Source organism: Chlorocebus sabaeus, chromosome 18 (assembly GCF_047675955.1).
Source record: "Chlorocebus sabaeus isolate Y175 chromosome 18, mChlSab1.0.hap1, whole genome shotgun sequence".
Classification (NCBI taxonomy): Eukaryota; Metazoa; Chordata; class Mammalia; order Primates; family Cercopithecidae; genus Chlorocebus; species Chlorocebus sabaeus.
In genome coordinates this window covers 73711699-73726753 of record NC_132921.1, presented here as the reverse complement: position 1 = coordinate 73726753, position 15055 = coordinate 73711699, and the positions used below count along the sequence as shown (strand labels likewise).

The 15055-nt window shown below is 39.6% G+C and overlaps 1 protein-coding gene across 7 annotated transcripts in view; it reads left to right on the top strand.

Moving 5' to 3' along the window:
- The window catches only part of SPIRE1 (spire type actin nucleation factor 1), a 191690-nt gene that overhangs the window by 22251 nt on the left and 154384 nt on the right, over positions 1 to 15055 (top strand). For all 7 annotated transcript variants that reach the window (XM_037982988.2, XM_037982990.2, XM_037982989.2 and 4 more), the window contains exon 2: positions 414 to 448. In XM_037982988.2, the coding sequence (XP_037838916.1) occupies positions 414 to 448 (35 nt within the window). The remainder of the gene's footprint in view (positions 1 to 413; positions 449 to 15055) is intronic.

Here is a 15055-nt window from a genome sequence, read left to right as displayed (position 1 = left end):
TTTAAACTGGAAGTGTATTTGGAGACAAGCCTAGGAGTCTTGTAAGATTTCCTAAGGCATACGTAAAATACCTTTAAAGTATTTAAAGGTGTTTCTTAAAAGAAAGCAAGACTTTCAAATGTTTTTATTTGATTGATTTATATATCTGTATTAAATATGCATATACATTTTAGATTTTATTACAATTAACCATTTTTTCTCACTTTTTTCTTTGTTATTTTTTAATGAGCCTATTTAAACTTAAATCTCTAACTAGGACCTTCAGGGATATTTGGTCATTCTAGCATCTTTCATTTGCATAGATAGTCTCATAGACATAATAAAACCATAGCCAGAGAAGCTCAAATATTTTTGTCAATGATTTGAAAAAAGCTGAAATCCTTTGAAAGTAATCCTTTTCATTTTTATTACAGGTAAATTGGGATATTCACAATGTACGGAAACAGAGGTAAGTGAAATACTCAAGTATTTCTTAGTAAAGCAACTTTGCAATCCTGTTTAGACTAACTTGAGTACTGAACTATCTCACTATAGGTTCTTGGTCTTCTGATAAGGTTTCTTTTTTTTTTTTTTTTTGAGATGGAGTTTTGCTCTTGTCGCCCAAGATCGTGCAGTGGTGTGATCTTGGCTCACTGTACCCTTCACCTCCTGGGTTCAAGCGATTCTCCCACCTCAACCTTCTGAGTAGCTGGGATTATAGGTTCTCACCACCACGCCCAGCTAATTTTTGTATTTTTAGTAGAGATGGGGTTTTACCATGTTGGCCAGGCTGGTCTCGAACTCCTGACCTCCAGTGATCCACCCGCCTCAGCCTCCCAAAGTGGTGGGATTACAGGCGTGAGTCACCGCACCTGGCCCTGATAAGATGTTTTGAGAACAGGTGTGTATTTTCTGGGTTTAGGAAGAGTAAAATGTGAAGAAAAATTAGTTGTGTTGTCCATATTTTTATAACATCAGGTTGTGTTATAAAGAATAGCTTAATTATCGTTTTAAAATTTAACTGTATTATTATTTGCAGAATTGAGTTAGCTAAGAACCAGAGCCCTTAGTAATTTCAGTTTTTTTTTTCATAATTCAGTGCAATGTGTGATATAATAAATACAGCATTTAAATGTGTTAGACTCCATTGGAGCTGCTTTAATTTAAGAAAAAATAGGGACTTGGAAACAGTGTTTTAGTACGATTAATGATAAATTTGGTGCTTTGTTATTTATACAAGTAGGTTTATTATTTTTTAATAATTTAATTTCATTCAAATTTCTGATTGTGAAATTTAAGAGGTTTCTATGTGTTTGTTGTAGGGATTTCAAGCATAATACTGAAATACCAGGTCAGCATATATGTGTGGTGGTCTTTTCAGTAGCAGTTTCATCATCCTTAGATGAATGTTCTGTTAGTGGCAGTGCCAAAATAAAGGATTTAAGAAGTTGTATTTCAAATTTTTTAATGCATCTGCATATTGATGTAAGTTTTAGTAAGTTTTAACTGTTGTTTTAAATGAAATGTAGGCTTCCCAAGGGATTATATAGTATAATAGAGAAACAAAAATAATTTATCCCGTTTTGCATTAATTTTTGTATTTTCTTTTTTTCTTTGAGACAGAGCCTTGCTCTGTCTCCCAGGCTGGAGTGCAGTGGCACAATCTTGGCTCACTGCAACCTCCACCTCCCAGGTTCAAGTGATTCTCCTGCTTTAGCCTCCCAAGTAGCTGGGACTATAGGTGCATGCCACCATCCCGGCTAGTTTTTGTATTTGTGGGGACGGGGTTTCACCATGTTGTCCAGGCTGGTCTCAGACTCCTGGTCTCAGGTGATCCACCATTACAGGCGTGAGCCACTGCGCCCAGCCCATTTTTGCATTTTCTATTCAACTTTGAAAGGAGGGACAATTTTTTCCAAATTAGATCTAAAAAGGCAAGAACTTAATATTTTTATATTGGTAGAATTTTTGATATACTATTCAACATGACACAAAGGGGTGGGATTTGGTTTGAGTCAGAAGAGATAAGTTTTGTGGTTTTTGGGTATGCATTTTTCTAGCTATGCAATTTTGAGTAAGTAATTTTTTCTTCCAGAACTTTGTCTTTCTTATCTATAAAATGTTAATGGTGGCCATGCGCAGTGGCTCACGCTTGTAATCCCAGCACTTTGGGAGGCCAAGATGGGCGGATCACGAGGTCGGGAGATCGAGACCATCCTGGCTAGCATGGTGAAACTCTGTCTCTACTAAAAATACAAAAAAAAAAAAAAATTAGCCGGGGGTGGTGGCAGGCACCTGTAGTCCCAGCTACTCGGTAGGCTGAGGCAGGAGAATGGCATAAACCCGGGAGGCGGAGCTTGCAGTGAGTCCAGACTGCGCCACTGCACTCCAGCCTGGGTGACAGAGCGAGACTCCGTCTCAGGAAAAAAAAAAAAAAAAAGTTAATGGTAATTTGTATTAACCTCATAGCTTATGAAATTTTTTTTTTTTTTTTTTTTTTTTAGACGGAGTCTGGCTCAGTCGCCCAGGCTGGAGTGCAGTGGCGCGATCTCGGCTCACTGCAAGCTCCGCCTCCCGGGTTCACGCCATTCTCCTGCCTCAGCCTCCCGGGTGGCCGGGACTACAGGCGCCGCCACCTCGCCCGGCTAATTTTTTGCATTTTCAGTAGAGACGGGGTTTCACCGTGTTAGCCAGGATGGTCTCGATCTCCTGACCTCGTGATCCGCCCGCCTCGGCCTCCCAAAGTGCTGGGATTACAGGCGTGAGCCACCGCGCCCGGCAGCTTATGAAATTTTTAAAGAGATACTATATATTAAAATGTTTCATAAACCTTAAAGACACTATTGTGAATTAAGATGATCCAAATATAGTCAGCATTCATCTGTGTTTAAGTAATGAAATATGAAAATTTTACATAGAAGGCACAGTTATCTCATTATTATTTTATTATATTGTCATAAAATCCACATGATCTTAACATTAGTTTAGTACTCACTTTGTAAAGAAGCATTCATTCATTTTATCTCCTAATTGACAGCCCTTATAATTTGATCCATAACAAAGGTCACCAAAAGAATTGGAATCTAACTAAATAGAACTCTTTCAGAATTTAAAAAAAAAATTATTATTATTATTTGAAGAGGACAAAACACAAGGAAACAAAAATTTCAATCTGATATTGATTTAATTCAGAAAAACAGGTTCAGGGTATTTTCTAGGGATAACAGTGGTTACCAGTGGGGGGGAGATTGGGATTGTGGATGGTCATTTATCCATATTGTTTGATTTAAAAAAAAAATAAGAGTATCTGTGCATTACTTTGGTAATTAAGATAACAAAAAACAGAGTGGTGAGGTGGTAGAGGCAGTGGGAACTACTTTTTTTTTTTTTTTTAGAAGTTTGGTGACATGAGAGAAGGAAGAAAACAGCATAAGGAAGAAGTTTTCTGTTGTGTTTTAGGTTAGAGACAATGGTCCATTTGGCGGTGGTGGTGTGAGGGAGCCTGGAGAGCGTGAACCAGGTTCAAGAGTGGTTATCTAATGAAGCAGACCCAGGAACACGTGGGAGACGATGGTTGTCTGGAGTAGTGCTGCTCAGAACCAAGACTGGTCTAGGGCTCTGTGTTCTCTGAGACCCTCTCAGGGGATCTGCAAGGTCAAAACAGTTTTCATAGTACTACTAAGATATCATTTGCCTTTATGCTTTCATTCTCTTAAGACCGTATCATGGAATTTTTGGAGGCCATATGACTGCATGAGGAAGACTGTCAGAATGACTGCAGAAGCCGATGAGATCTGGCTTTTTTTTTTTTTTTTTTGCAGACAGGGTCTTGCTCTGTCACCCAGGCTGGAGTGCAGTGCCATGATAACGGCTCACTGTTGCCTCAACTTCCTGGGTTCAAGTCATCCTCCCACCTCAACCATCTGAGTAGGTGTGACTACAGCTGCATGTCACCATGCCTGACTGGTTTTTTATTTTTTACTGTATTTTTTGAGACAGAGTCTCGCTCTGTCGCCCAGACTGGAGTGCAGTGGCGCAATCTCAGCTCACTACAACCTCCGCCTCCCAGGTTCAAGCGATTCTCCTACCTCAGCCTCCCGAGTAGCTGGGACTACAGGCATGTGCCATGATGCCTGGCTAATTTTTGTATTTTTAGTAGAGACAGGGTTTCACCATGCTGGCCAGGCTGATTTTGAACCCCTGACTTTGTGATCTGCCTGCCTCGGCCTCCCAAAGTGTTGGGATTATAGGCGTAAGCCACTGTGCCTGGCCTGTTTTTTAATTTTTATTTTTGTTTTTTGTAGAGATAGGGTTTTGCTATGTTGCCCAGGCTGGTCTCCAACTCCTGAGCTCAAGCAATCCTCATGCCTTGGCCTCCCAAAATGTTGGAATTATATATGTAAGACACTTTGCCCAGCCTCTCTGGCTGTCTTTCATTGAGCCTGACATTAAAAGGTTTTGTAAAATGTAAAAAATTCCACCCTTCTAATTTTTTTTTTTTGAGATGGAGTCTCGTTCTGTTGCCCAGGCTGGAGTGCAGTGGCGTGATCTCGGCTCACTGCAAGCTCCGCCGCCTCCCGGGTTCACGCCATTCTCCTGCCTCAGCCTCCTGAGAAGCTGGGACTACAGGTGCCCGCCACCATGCCCGGCTAATTTTTTTGTATTTTTAGTAGAGACGGGGTTTCACCATGTTCGCCAGGATGATCTCGATCTCCTGACCTCATAATCTGCCCGCCTCAGCCTCCCAAAGTGCTGGGATTACAGGCGTGAGCCACCACGCTCGGCCTCTGATTTTTTGTTGCAGTTTTTTTTTCCTCCATGAAATGTTATTAACATTTAATGGGCTTAAATTAATTAATACATAATTTAAACATGTTTTGGTTTTAATTTCTAATATAGTAAATATTGATAGAATATAGCCCACATTAAAAAAAAAGCTCTTTGGGCTCCTCTAATTTTTTAGTGTGTAGAGAGGTTGTAAAACCAAAATTTAAAGGTTTGAGAGCTGTGGTATAGGAGCACAGATGGCAGAGGTACTTCTTCCTGAGAAACAGAATCAGGAGGTGGGAGGAAGCTAGAGTCCTGGGGTAGGCAGCAGGAAGCTCAGCCATCCTTGCCATATGGGTTTCAGCCTCTTTTTGTCAGCAAGAAGGCAGGCTCATTTCTGAGACTGTGGTTACACTGGGTCACAAAGGGGACTGACTGCTAGAGCCTCTCTTGGCTCTTAAATTGTTTTTCTATTGAGCAAAGCAAATTGTTTTTTTACTTCTACCATGCCCTCTGTAAACCCCTCACCGAACTCTTGCTAGCATAAGCTGCCTGAAGGATGAGGCTGGCTGCCATTCTGGAGCAGCCTGTTCAGCCTTTCTGAATTCAGAGAGGCCTTGTTAGGTGGCCCTTGTGCCCAGGCTCAGCTCATGGGGCCTCCCTTTCCTTCTGTGCCTCAGATTCTCCATTGAGGGTGGATAGTTGCAAAAATTATTATTATTTTTTAAGACACAGTCTCGCTCTTGCTCAGGCTGGAGTGCAGTGGCACAATCTCAGCTCACTGCAACCTCTGCCTCCCAGGTTCAAGCGGTTCTCCTGCCTCAGCCTCCTGAGTAGCTGGGATTACAGGCATGCGCCACCACACCTGGCTAATTTTTGTATTTTTAGTAGAGATGGAGTTTTGCCGTGTTGGCCAGTCTGGTCTCGAACTCAGGACTTCAGGTGATCTGCCTACCTCAGCCTCCAAAGTGCTGGGATTACAGGCATGAGCCACTGTGCCCACCACAAAAATTATTTACAGTTTGTTTAGCATCAAGCCTAGCTTTATATGTGCAGCATATTATGTGTCATTCCTGGTTGGGAAGTGTAAGGTTTCCTGGGAGCAAGAAGGAAGTCCTTCTTAAGCAAGGCTTACAGACGCCCAGGGAAAACAAAATCCCTTTGTCTCTCTGGGGTTTTAGGACCCTCATCAATTCATATAATTGAAATAGAGAACATCAGTTGTTCAACTGTTTTTTATTTTAATAGTTTTTGTAGTACATAAAAATCATGTTATATATTATTTTGTAGTTTTACTTATAACTCTTTTTTAGCACTTTTACTATATTCATAAAAATTAAAAATTATGAGTTCTGAGAAAGCAGTGAAATAATATATAGGTATTTGATTAACTTTTATGTGATCTTTTACCTCAAGCTAATGTTTCTTAAAATCAAGTGTTTTACCTTATTTCTTACTGTTTGGAAAATGTTTTAATATACTTGATTATGCTAAGTATTTTCCAGCATTTGAACTCATTAAGGGAAATCTTTCATATGATTTGTTTTAAATGACATGCAATTTTTTTTACTTTAATAGGCAATTTAATTTTTCCCTATAACTTTTTGTTTTTTGAAGGTGTAATTTACATACAGTAAAATTTATCTTTTTATTTAATTCTTTGAGTTTTGACAAGCATATTTTGTTGTTAACTATCCCTACAATCAAGTTTTGTCACCCCCTTTGTCCCCCATGCCACTTTGTAGTTAGCCCTGCCCCTCCTCCCAGCCCCTGGCAGCCACTGATCTGTATGTTGTCCTTACAGTTTTGAGAAGGACGTGTAATTTAAACAGCGTGTGACCCGTATTTCTCCCTTCCTAGTAGTGACTCACAGCTCAGACTACTAATTTATAAACTCTTGAATGACTAACCTTTACTCATGGGCACTTGCCTATAAAGGAAGCAGTTCAGACCCAGATTTAAGGGTAACTTTTATTTCAGTTTTACAGATTTTTCCTACTGCCATTGTTTAAGTAGTTTTGTGGATTATACTCTTACTTTTGAAGAAAATTGCTAAATATTTGAAAATACTAAAACAGAACTGATTTGAATTTCCGTGTATTTTAATGGAGGCTTTTACATTAGTTTTTTTTCAGCTTTCCAAATTTCATCACATTCTTGTCTCCTATTAATTACCACTAATTATGTAGCACTCAGAGGCCCTTTCCCTTTAGCAGGAAAGAAGGTTAAATGAATAACTGGAACAATCCTGTTCCCTTGGGGGATTAACTGTATTTTAAGTGGAATAGGTTAAAGTATTATATAAAGTTAAATGAACTTTTATCATTACTTTAATCTTGATAGAACTGGTTTGTAAAAATTGTACCATAGAATCATTTAAACTTTAGTGAGGGAAATGATTAAAAAGACTCATGTTCACATCTTAGAAATAAAGTTCTTATGTACTAGGCATAAGTACCTGTTCTGTATTTCATTCCCACATGCATCTTTAAGAAATATTTTACAGCTTACTCTTTCCTATACACCAATAACAGACAAACATAGAGCCAAATCATGAGTGAACTCCCATTCATAATTGCTACAAAGAGAATAAAATACCTAGGAATCCAACTTACAAGGAATGTAAAGGACCTCTTCAAGGAGAACTGCAAACCATTGCTCAATGAAATAAAAGAGGACACAAACAAATGGAAGAACATTCCATGCTTATGGATAGGAAGAATCAGTATCGTGAAAATGCCCATACTGCCCAAGGTAATTTGTAGATTCAGTGCCATCTCAAGCTACCTGATTTGAATTCAATGATTGTCTTCACCAATGACTGTCTTCACAGAATTGGAAAAAACTACTTTAAAGTTCATATGGAACCAAAAAAGAGACCACATCGCCAAGACAGTCCTAAGCAAACAGAACAAAACTGGAGGCATCACACTACCTGACTTCAAACTATACTACAAGGCTACAGTAACCAAAACAGCATGGTACTGCTACCAAAACAGAGATATAGACCAATGGAACAGAACAGAGGCTTCAGAAATAACACCACACATCTACAACCATCTGATCTTTGACAAACCTGACAAAAACAAGAAATGGGGAAAAGATTCCCTGTTTAATAAATGGTGCTGGGAAAACTGGCTAGCCATGTGTAGAAAGCTGAAACTAGATCTCTTGCTTATACTTTATACAAAAATTAATTCAAAAGGGATTAAAGACTAAAATGTTAGACTTAAAGCTATAAAAACCCTCAAAGAAAACCTAGGCAATACTATTCAGGACATAGGCATGGGCAAGGACTTCATGACTCAAACACCAAAGGCCATGGCAACAAAAGCCAAAATAGACAAATGGGATCTAATTAAACCAAAGAGTTTCTGCACGGCAAAAGAAACTACCATCAGAGTGAGCAGGCAACCTACAGAATGAGAGAAGATTTTTGCAATCTACCCATCTGACAAAGGGCTAATATCCAGAACCTACAAAGAACTCAAATTTACAAGAAAAAAGCAACCCCATCAAAAAGTGGGCAAAGGATATGAACAGACACTTCTCAAAAGAAGACATTTATGCAGCCAACAGACACATTAGAAAATGTTCATCATCACTGATCATCAGAGAAATGCAAATCAAAACCACTATGAGATACCATCTCACACCAGTTAGAATGGCGATCGTTAAAAATTCAGGAAACAACAGATGCTGGAGAGGATGTGGAGAAATAGGAACACTTTTACACTGTTGGTGGGAGTGTAAATTAGTTCAACCATTGTGGAAGACAGTGTGGTGATTCCTCAAGCATCTAGAACTAGAAATACCCTTTGACCCAGTGATCCCATTACTGGATATATACCCAAAGGATTATAAATCATGCTACTATAAAGACACATGCACACATGTTTACTGCGGCACTCTTCACAATAGCAGACTTGGAACCAACCCAAATGTCCATCAATAATAGACTGGATTAAGAAAATGTGGCACATACACACCATGGAATACTATGCAGCCATAAAAAATGATGAGTTCATGTCCTTTGCAGGGACATGGATGAAGCTGGAAACCATCATTCTGAGCAAACTATTGCAAGGACAGAAAACCGAACACCACATGTTCTCACTCATAGGTGGGAATTGAACAATGAGATCACTTGGACACAGGGCGGGGAACATCACACACTGGAGCCTGTCAGGGGGTGGGGGCCTGGGGGAGGGATAGCATTAGGAGAAATACCTAATGTAAGTGATGAACTAATGGGTGCAGCAAACCAACATGGCACACGTATACATATGTAACAAACCTGCACATTGTGCACATGTACCCTAGAACTTAAAGTATAATTAAAAAAATAAAGAAATTTTTCAATTAGAAGAGTGTTCCTCTGTCCACTTCTGAAGCAAAAGAATGTTTAGTTTGAATTAAGAGGCATTAATTACTCTCAGTCAAAATATTTTGTTTTATTTATGTAAAGAACAAAAGAGTTCAGACCTGTTACAATCTTTCTAAATTAAAAATGATTATTCTCTGGGCAAAAAAAAAAAAAAAAAATTTACAGCTTACTATATGCTAAGTACTGTTATAGACATTAATTAATCATCACAACAAATGTATGAAGTAGGTCCTATTATTTGCATTTTAGGGATGAGAGCTAAGTATAGAGAGGTTAGTAATTTGCCCAAGCCGACATAGCCAGAAAGTTGCAGAACCACTTATCTCTTTACTTTTCATTTATTTGTCTTTCCTTTATTCAGCCTATATCTGCAGTGTAAAGTATCTACATAATGCTGATGGTTAATTTAGTGCCTCATTTGGAATCATGAGATGCCTTTGTATCTCCTTATATGCCTCTTAACTGCAGCTACTTCAGTTCTTGGCATTTTGTAGCCAACGGATATAGTCCTTTTAGATGTAACCTGGGCAGAAGTGTAAACGCAGTCCACGAACCTTCAACCTCTTAGGTGAGGACAGGGTCTGTACTGTAGGAACTTGTGAAGTAGTCTGATTCCAAATTACTCAAAATGATTCAAGAATTGTTCTATATAGTTGAACCTCCTGGGAAGTCAAATCTGCTTTAGGGGATCCAGAGATCTTGAGATGAGCCAAGAAATGCATCATAGTTAGTATCTTGGACTTCATTCTGGTTATGTACAGGTTTTGACCCAAACAGGGCTATTCCAATTTTTAGTGTTTTCTGAGCATCCTAAAATAAACTACGAAAGGCTGTACATGGGGTTTGCTGCTTTTTACTGAGTATAACATTTTAAAATGTCTTTTTTGTCTTTAGCTAAATCAGCACAGTACCTGTAATTGATTCCACCCTCTGGCTCATTTGGGTGACAATTAGATGTGTATTGCCTCTTTTTTGGGGGATGGTGAGGGGGGTGCGGGGAAGGGAGTCTTGCTCTGTTGTCCAGGCTGGAGTGCAGTGGTGTGAGCTCAGCTCACTGTAACTTCTGCCTCCTGGGTTCAAGTGATTCTCCTGAGTAGCTGGGATTATAGGCAACTGCCACCACGCCCAGCTAATTTTTGTATTTTTAGTAGAGACAGGGTTTCACCGTGTTGGCCAGGCTGGTCTCGAACTCCTGACTTCAGGTGATCCGCCCGCCTTGGCCTCCCAAAGTGCTGGGCTTATAGGCATGAGCCACCGTGCCCCACCCTGTATTGCTGCTTTTAATTGACAGTGGGTCCAATTGATTTCAAAAGTTGCTAAAAAGTCTCACCTGAAAGAGGAGAGTAGTATTTGTGCATACATGAAAATATTTGCATGCATGCACAACTTTAGCTTCATAAATGAGGCTGTTTTATGTGACTGAGAAATAATATTTGATACCAAACTAATTAAATCTTAGAATAATCTTGTAGAAACAACAAGGCAATTATTATTGAGTCTACTCTTTTAGCAGATGGCTTTGCCTAATCTTACATTTTATGGGTTTGTAAATGGAATTGCATGACAAGAAATTAAAATGATGAAATGTATTGTCCAAGAGGACTGGGAGAATAAACTCCAGTAACTGCTGGTAACAACATCATTTTCTCCGTGGTCAGCAGGCTAAGAGGAATGTTTAGGGATGCTTGCATTCTACTTTCTGTCTTTTTAGATTAAAGACCCCAAACACACCTGAATTCCCAGGGCCGCTACACAGCGTGGAAGTCAGTTTGTACGTCCTCAGAGGAAATTGTGTCTGTACATGAGTTGCTGCTTCCGAGTGTCAATTTTAGTAGATGTTTTGGAAGAGGGATAATTATAGTGTGATAAATAGATAATCGCCACTTAGATTTCATGTATCAGCATAGATGAGGACATTATGACAGTCACTTAGCATATTTGAAATTCAGTCATCCTTCCCCCACCCCCACCCAGACAGCATTTATTACTAAAATGACCTCTCTGGGTTGTAGGCGGATCACTTGAGGTCAGGAGTTCGAGACCAGCCTGGCCAATATGGTGAAACCCTGTCGCTACTAAAAGTACAAAAAATTAGCCGAGCATGGTGACGGGTGCCTGTAATCCCAGCTACTTGGGAGGCTGAGACAGGAGAATCGATTGAATCTGGGAGGTGGAGTTTGCAGTGAGCTGAGATCATGCCATTGCACTCCAGCCTGGGTAACAAGAGTGAAACTCTCTCAAAAAACAAAACAATTTGCCTTATCGGGGTCATATCAGTCTGTCTTAATGAAAAATTAAAATGTTTTAAATAAAAGAAAACCAGTATTTTTTAGCACACATAATACAATGCTGACAGGATCTGTGTGGGAAGGGGCTAGATTTTTATTTAGTTTTTCAAAATACATTTATTCTTTTGTAGCATTTGTAGAAATGATGTTGGCCAGGCGCGGTGGCTCACACCTGTAATCCCAGCACTCTGGGAGGCCGAGGTGGGCGGATCTCAAGGTCAGGAGATTGAGACCATCCTGGTTAACATGGTGAAACCCCATCTCTACTAAAAATACAAAAAATTAGCCGGGCGATGTGGCGGGCACCTGTAGTCCCAGCTACTCGGGAGGCTGAGGCAGGAGAATGGCGTGAACCCGGGAGGCGGAGCTTGCAGTGAGTGGAGATCCGGCCACTGCACTCCAGCCTGGGCGACAGAGTGAGACTCCATCTCAAAAAGAAAAAAAAAAAAGATTGGGCATAGCTCCGTTTTCCCTTCAAGGGAAGAAACATTTCAGTCTGAAATTTTTTTTTAATTCCTGTAGTCATTCTTCTGTTGATATGTATTGTTCATCTGCTGTTTTCTTACATGCTTTATATCTCCCATGCTACACAGATGTGTTTTACACACTCATTTCATCAGTTTATACATTATTTAATTAATTGGTACTGTAATAATAGTGGTGCAGTTGTATAAATAGGTTTGGGAACAAACCGAGCTGACCCATGGTAAGCACAGGAGCAGAAGTGCCTGGTGACGGAAGGAGTGGCTGGCCTGTGACGTGGAGAGAAGTCAGTATGATAGATCTGAAGATTAGGGAGTAGAAATGGATGAGTCATTTAGGTGGAGGCTAATTGAGCTTCTGCAGTTCAGTATGGTGTCTCGACATATTCTCTCAATTTGGTGGAGATTTTACTGTATTTAGCAGATATTAAAATAAGGTTTTCAAAAAACCCATTATCAGCAAAATCAGGTAATTTACTTGGTTTTATGACCATTACGTAATTTTTTGATGATGATGTTTCTTAGTTTTTAAAAAACAAATTTTTTTAGGATATAATTCACAAACCATATAAGTTACCCGTTTATCCAATTAGCGTTTTTTGAGATATTCAGAGTTGTGCAGCCATCACCACAATTTTAGGACATTTTATCACCTTATAAAGAAATGTAGTACCTTTTAGCTATCACCTCCTAGCCCCAGCAATCACTTATCTACTTTCTATATGTATAGATTTGCCTATTCTGGACATTGCATATACATGGACTCATATTTTTTTTTAGGACTGGCTTCTTTAGCATAATGTTTAGGTTTCATCCATGTCATGCATGTATCAGTACTTTATTCCTTTTTATTGCCAAATATTCCGTACTATGGATATACTGTATTTTGTCACTCATTCATCAGTTGATGGACATTTGAATTGTTCCTACCCTTCGGCTGTTATGAGTAATGGTACTATAAACTTTCACGTACAAATTTTTGTGTAGACATGTTTTCATTTTTCTTGGATACATACCTAAGAGAAGAATTTCTGGGTAAACTGGTAACTCTGTATTTTAACTTTTTGAGAGCTTCCAGACTTTCTCAAAGGAACTCTTATCCTTTGACATCTCAGTATATAAGGGTTCTAATTCTTCCACATCCTGCCAACACGTGTTTGTATCTGACTTCTGGATTCTGGCCACCCTAGTGCATGTGAAATGGTATTTCATGTGGTTTTGCTTTACATCTTCCTGGTGACTAATGATGTTGAGCGTATTTTCTTGTGCTTGTTGACCATTGTAGAAATGACTATTCAGATCCTTTGCCCCCCTCTCCCCCTTTTTTTAAGAGACATGGTCTCACCCTGTCACCAGGCTAGAGTGCAGTGGCACAATCACAGCTCACTGCAGCCTTGACCTTTGCCCATTTTAAAATTGGATTTTCTTTTTATTATTTTAAGAGTTCTTTATATAGTGTAGATAAAATTTCTTATCACTTATATGATTTGCAAATATTTTCTCCCATTCTGTGGATTTTCATTCCAGTTTCTTGATGGTGTCCTTTAAAGCATGAAGTTCATTTCAATCAAGTCCAGTGTATTTGTTTTTTATTTTATTGCTTGTGGGTTTTGGTGCCATATCTAAAAATCCATTGCCAAATCCTAGATCATGATTTATGCCTGTTTTCATCTGAGAGTTTTATAGTTTTGGCTCTTACATTTAGGTCTTTGATGCATTTCAGTTAATTTTTGTATATGGTGCAAGGAAAGGGTCTAACTTCATACTTTTATGTGTGGATATCTAATAGACACATCACCATTTCTTGAAAATATATTTTACCTGTTGGATGGTATTATCACCTTGGTTGAAAATCAGTTGATCATAGATGTTTGGGTTTATTTCCGGACTGTCAGTTCTATCCTATTGCGTCAGTGCTATGCTGTCTTGATTACTCTTGCTTTTTAATAAGTTTTGAAATTGGTGTGAGTCCCCCAACTTTGTTGTTCCTTTTGAAGATTGTTTGTTTTGGCTCTTCTAGGTCCTTTGCATTGTCATATGAATTTTAAAATTAGCTCAAGTTCTGACAAAGAAACCAGCTGGGATTCTCATAGGGATTGCCTTGAGTCTATAGATAGATTTGGTTATTATCGCATTTAACAGTGCTAAGCCTTAGATCCATGAACATGGGATGTCTTCCCATTTATTTAGGTCTTTGTTAACTCCAAAAAAAGGGAAATTCCCCCCCTTTTTTTGAGAACAGGGTTTCTTATGTTGCCTAGGCAGGTCTTGAACTCCTGGGCTCAAAGTGTCCTCCTTTCTCTGCCTCCCTGAGTGCTGGAATTACAGGTATGAGCCACTGCACTCAGCTGATTTTTGTTTATTCATCATGTATCCTGCTACCTTGCTGAATTCATTTATTAATTTTAATGTCTTTTTAGTAGATTCCTTAGGATTTTCTTTTTCCAAGATTATGTCATCTGTGAATAGAGATACTGTTAATTGTTCCAATTTGGGCACCTTCTCATTTTCTTGCTTTTTTTTTTTTCTAAGATGGAGTCTTGCTGTATTGCCCAGGCTGGAGTGCAGTGCCGCAGTCTCAGCTCACCACAACCTCCGCATCCTGGGTTCAAGAGAGTCTCCTGCCTCAGCCTCTTGAGTAGCTGGGACTACAGGCGCACACCACTGCGCCCCGCTAATTTTTGTGTTCTTAGTAGAGACAGAGTTTCACTATGTTGGCCAGGCTGGTCTTGAGCTCCTGACCTCGTGATCCACCCACCTCAGCCTCCCAAAGTGCTGGAATTACAGGCGTGAGCCACCGTGCCTGGCTCTCTTTCTGTTTATTTTTTAATTTTTTATTTATTTATTTATTTTTAATTCTTATTTATTTTTTGAGATGGAGTCCCGCTCTGTCACCCAGGCTGGAGTGCAGTGGTGCGATCTTGGCTCACTGCGAGCTCTGCCTCCCAGGTTCACACCATTCTCCTGTCTCAGCCTCCCAAGTAGCTGGGACTACAGGTGCCATCACCTCGCCCGGCAACTTTTTTGTATTTTCAGTAGAGATGGGATTTCACCATGTTAGCCAGGATGGTCTCAATCTCCTGACCTCATGATCTGCCTATTTCGGCCTCCCAAAGTGCTGGGATTACAGGCATGAGCCACTGTGCCCGGCT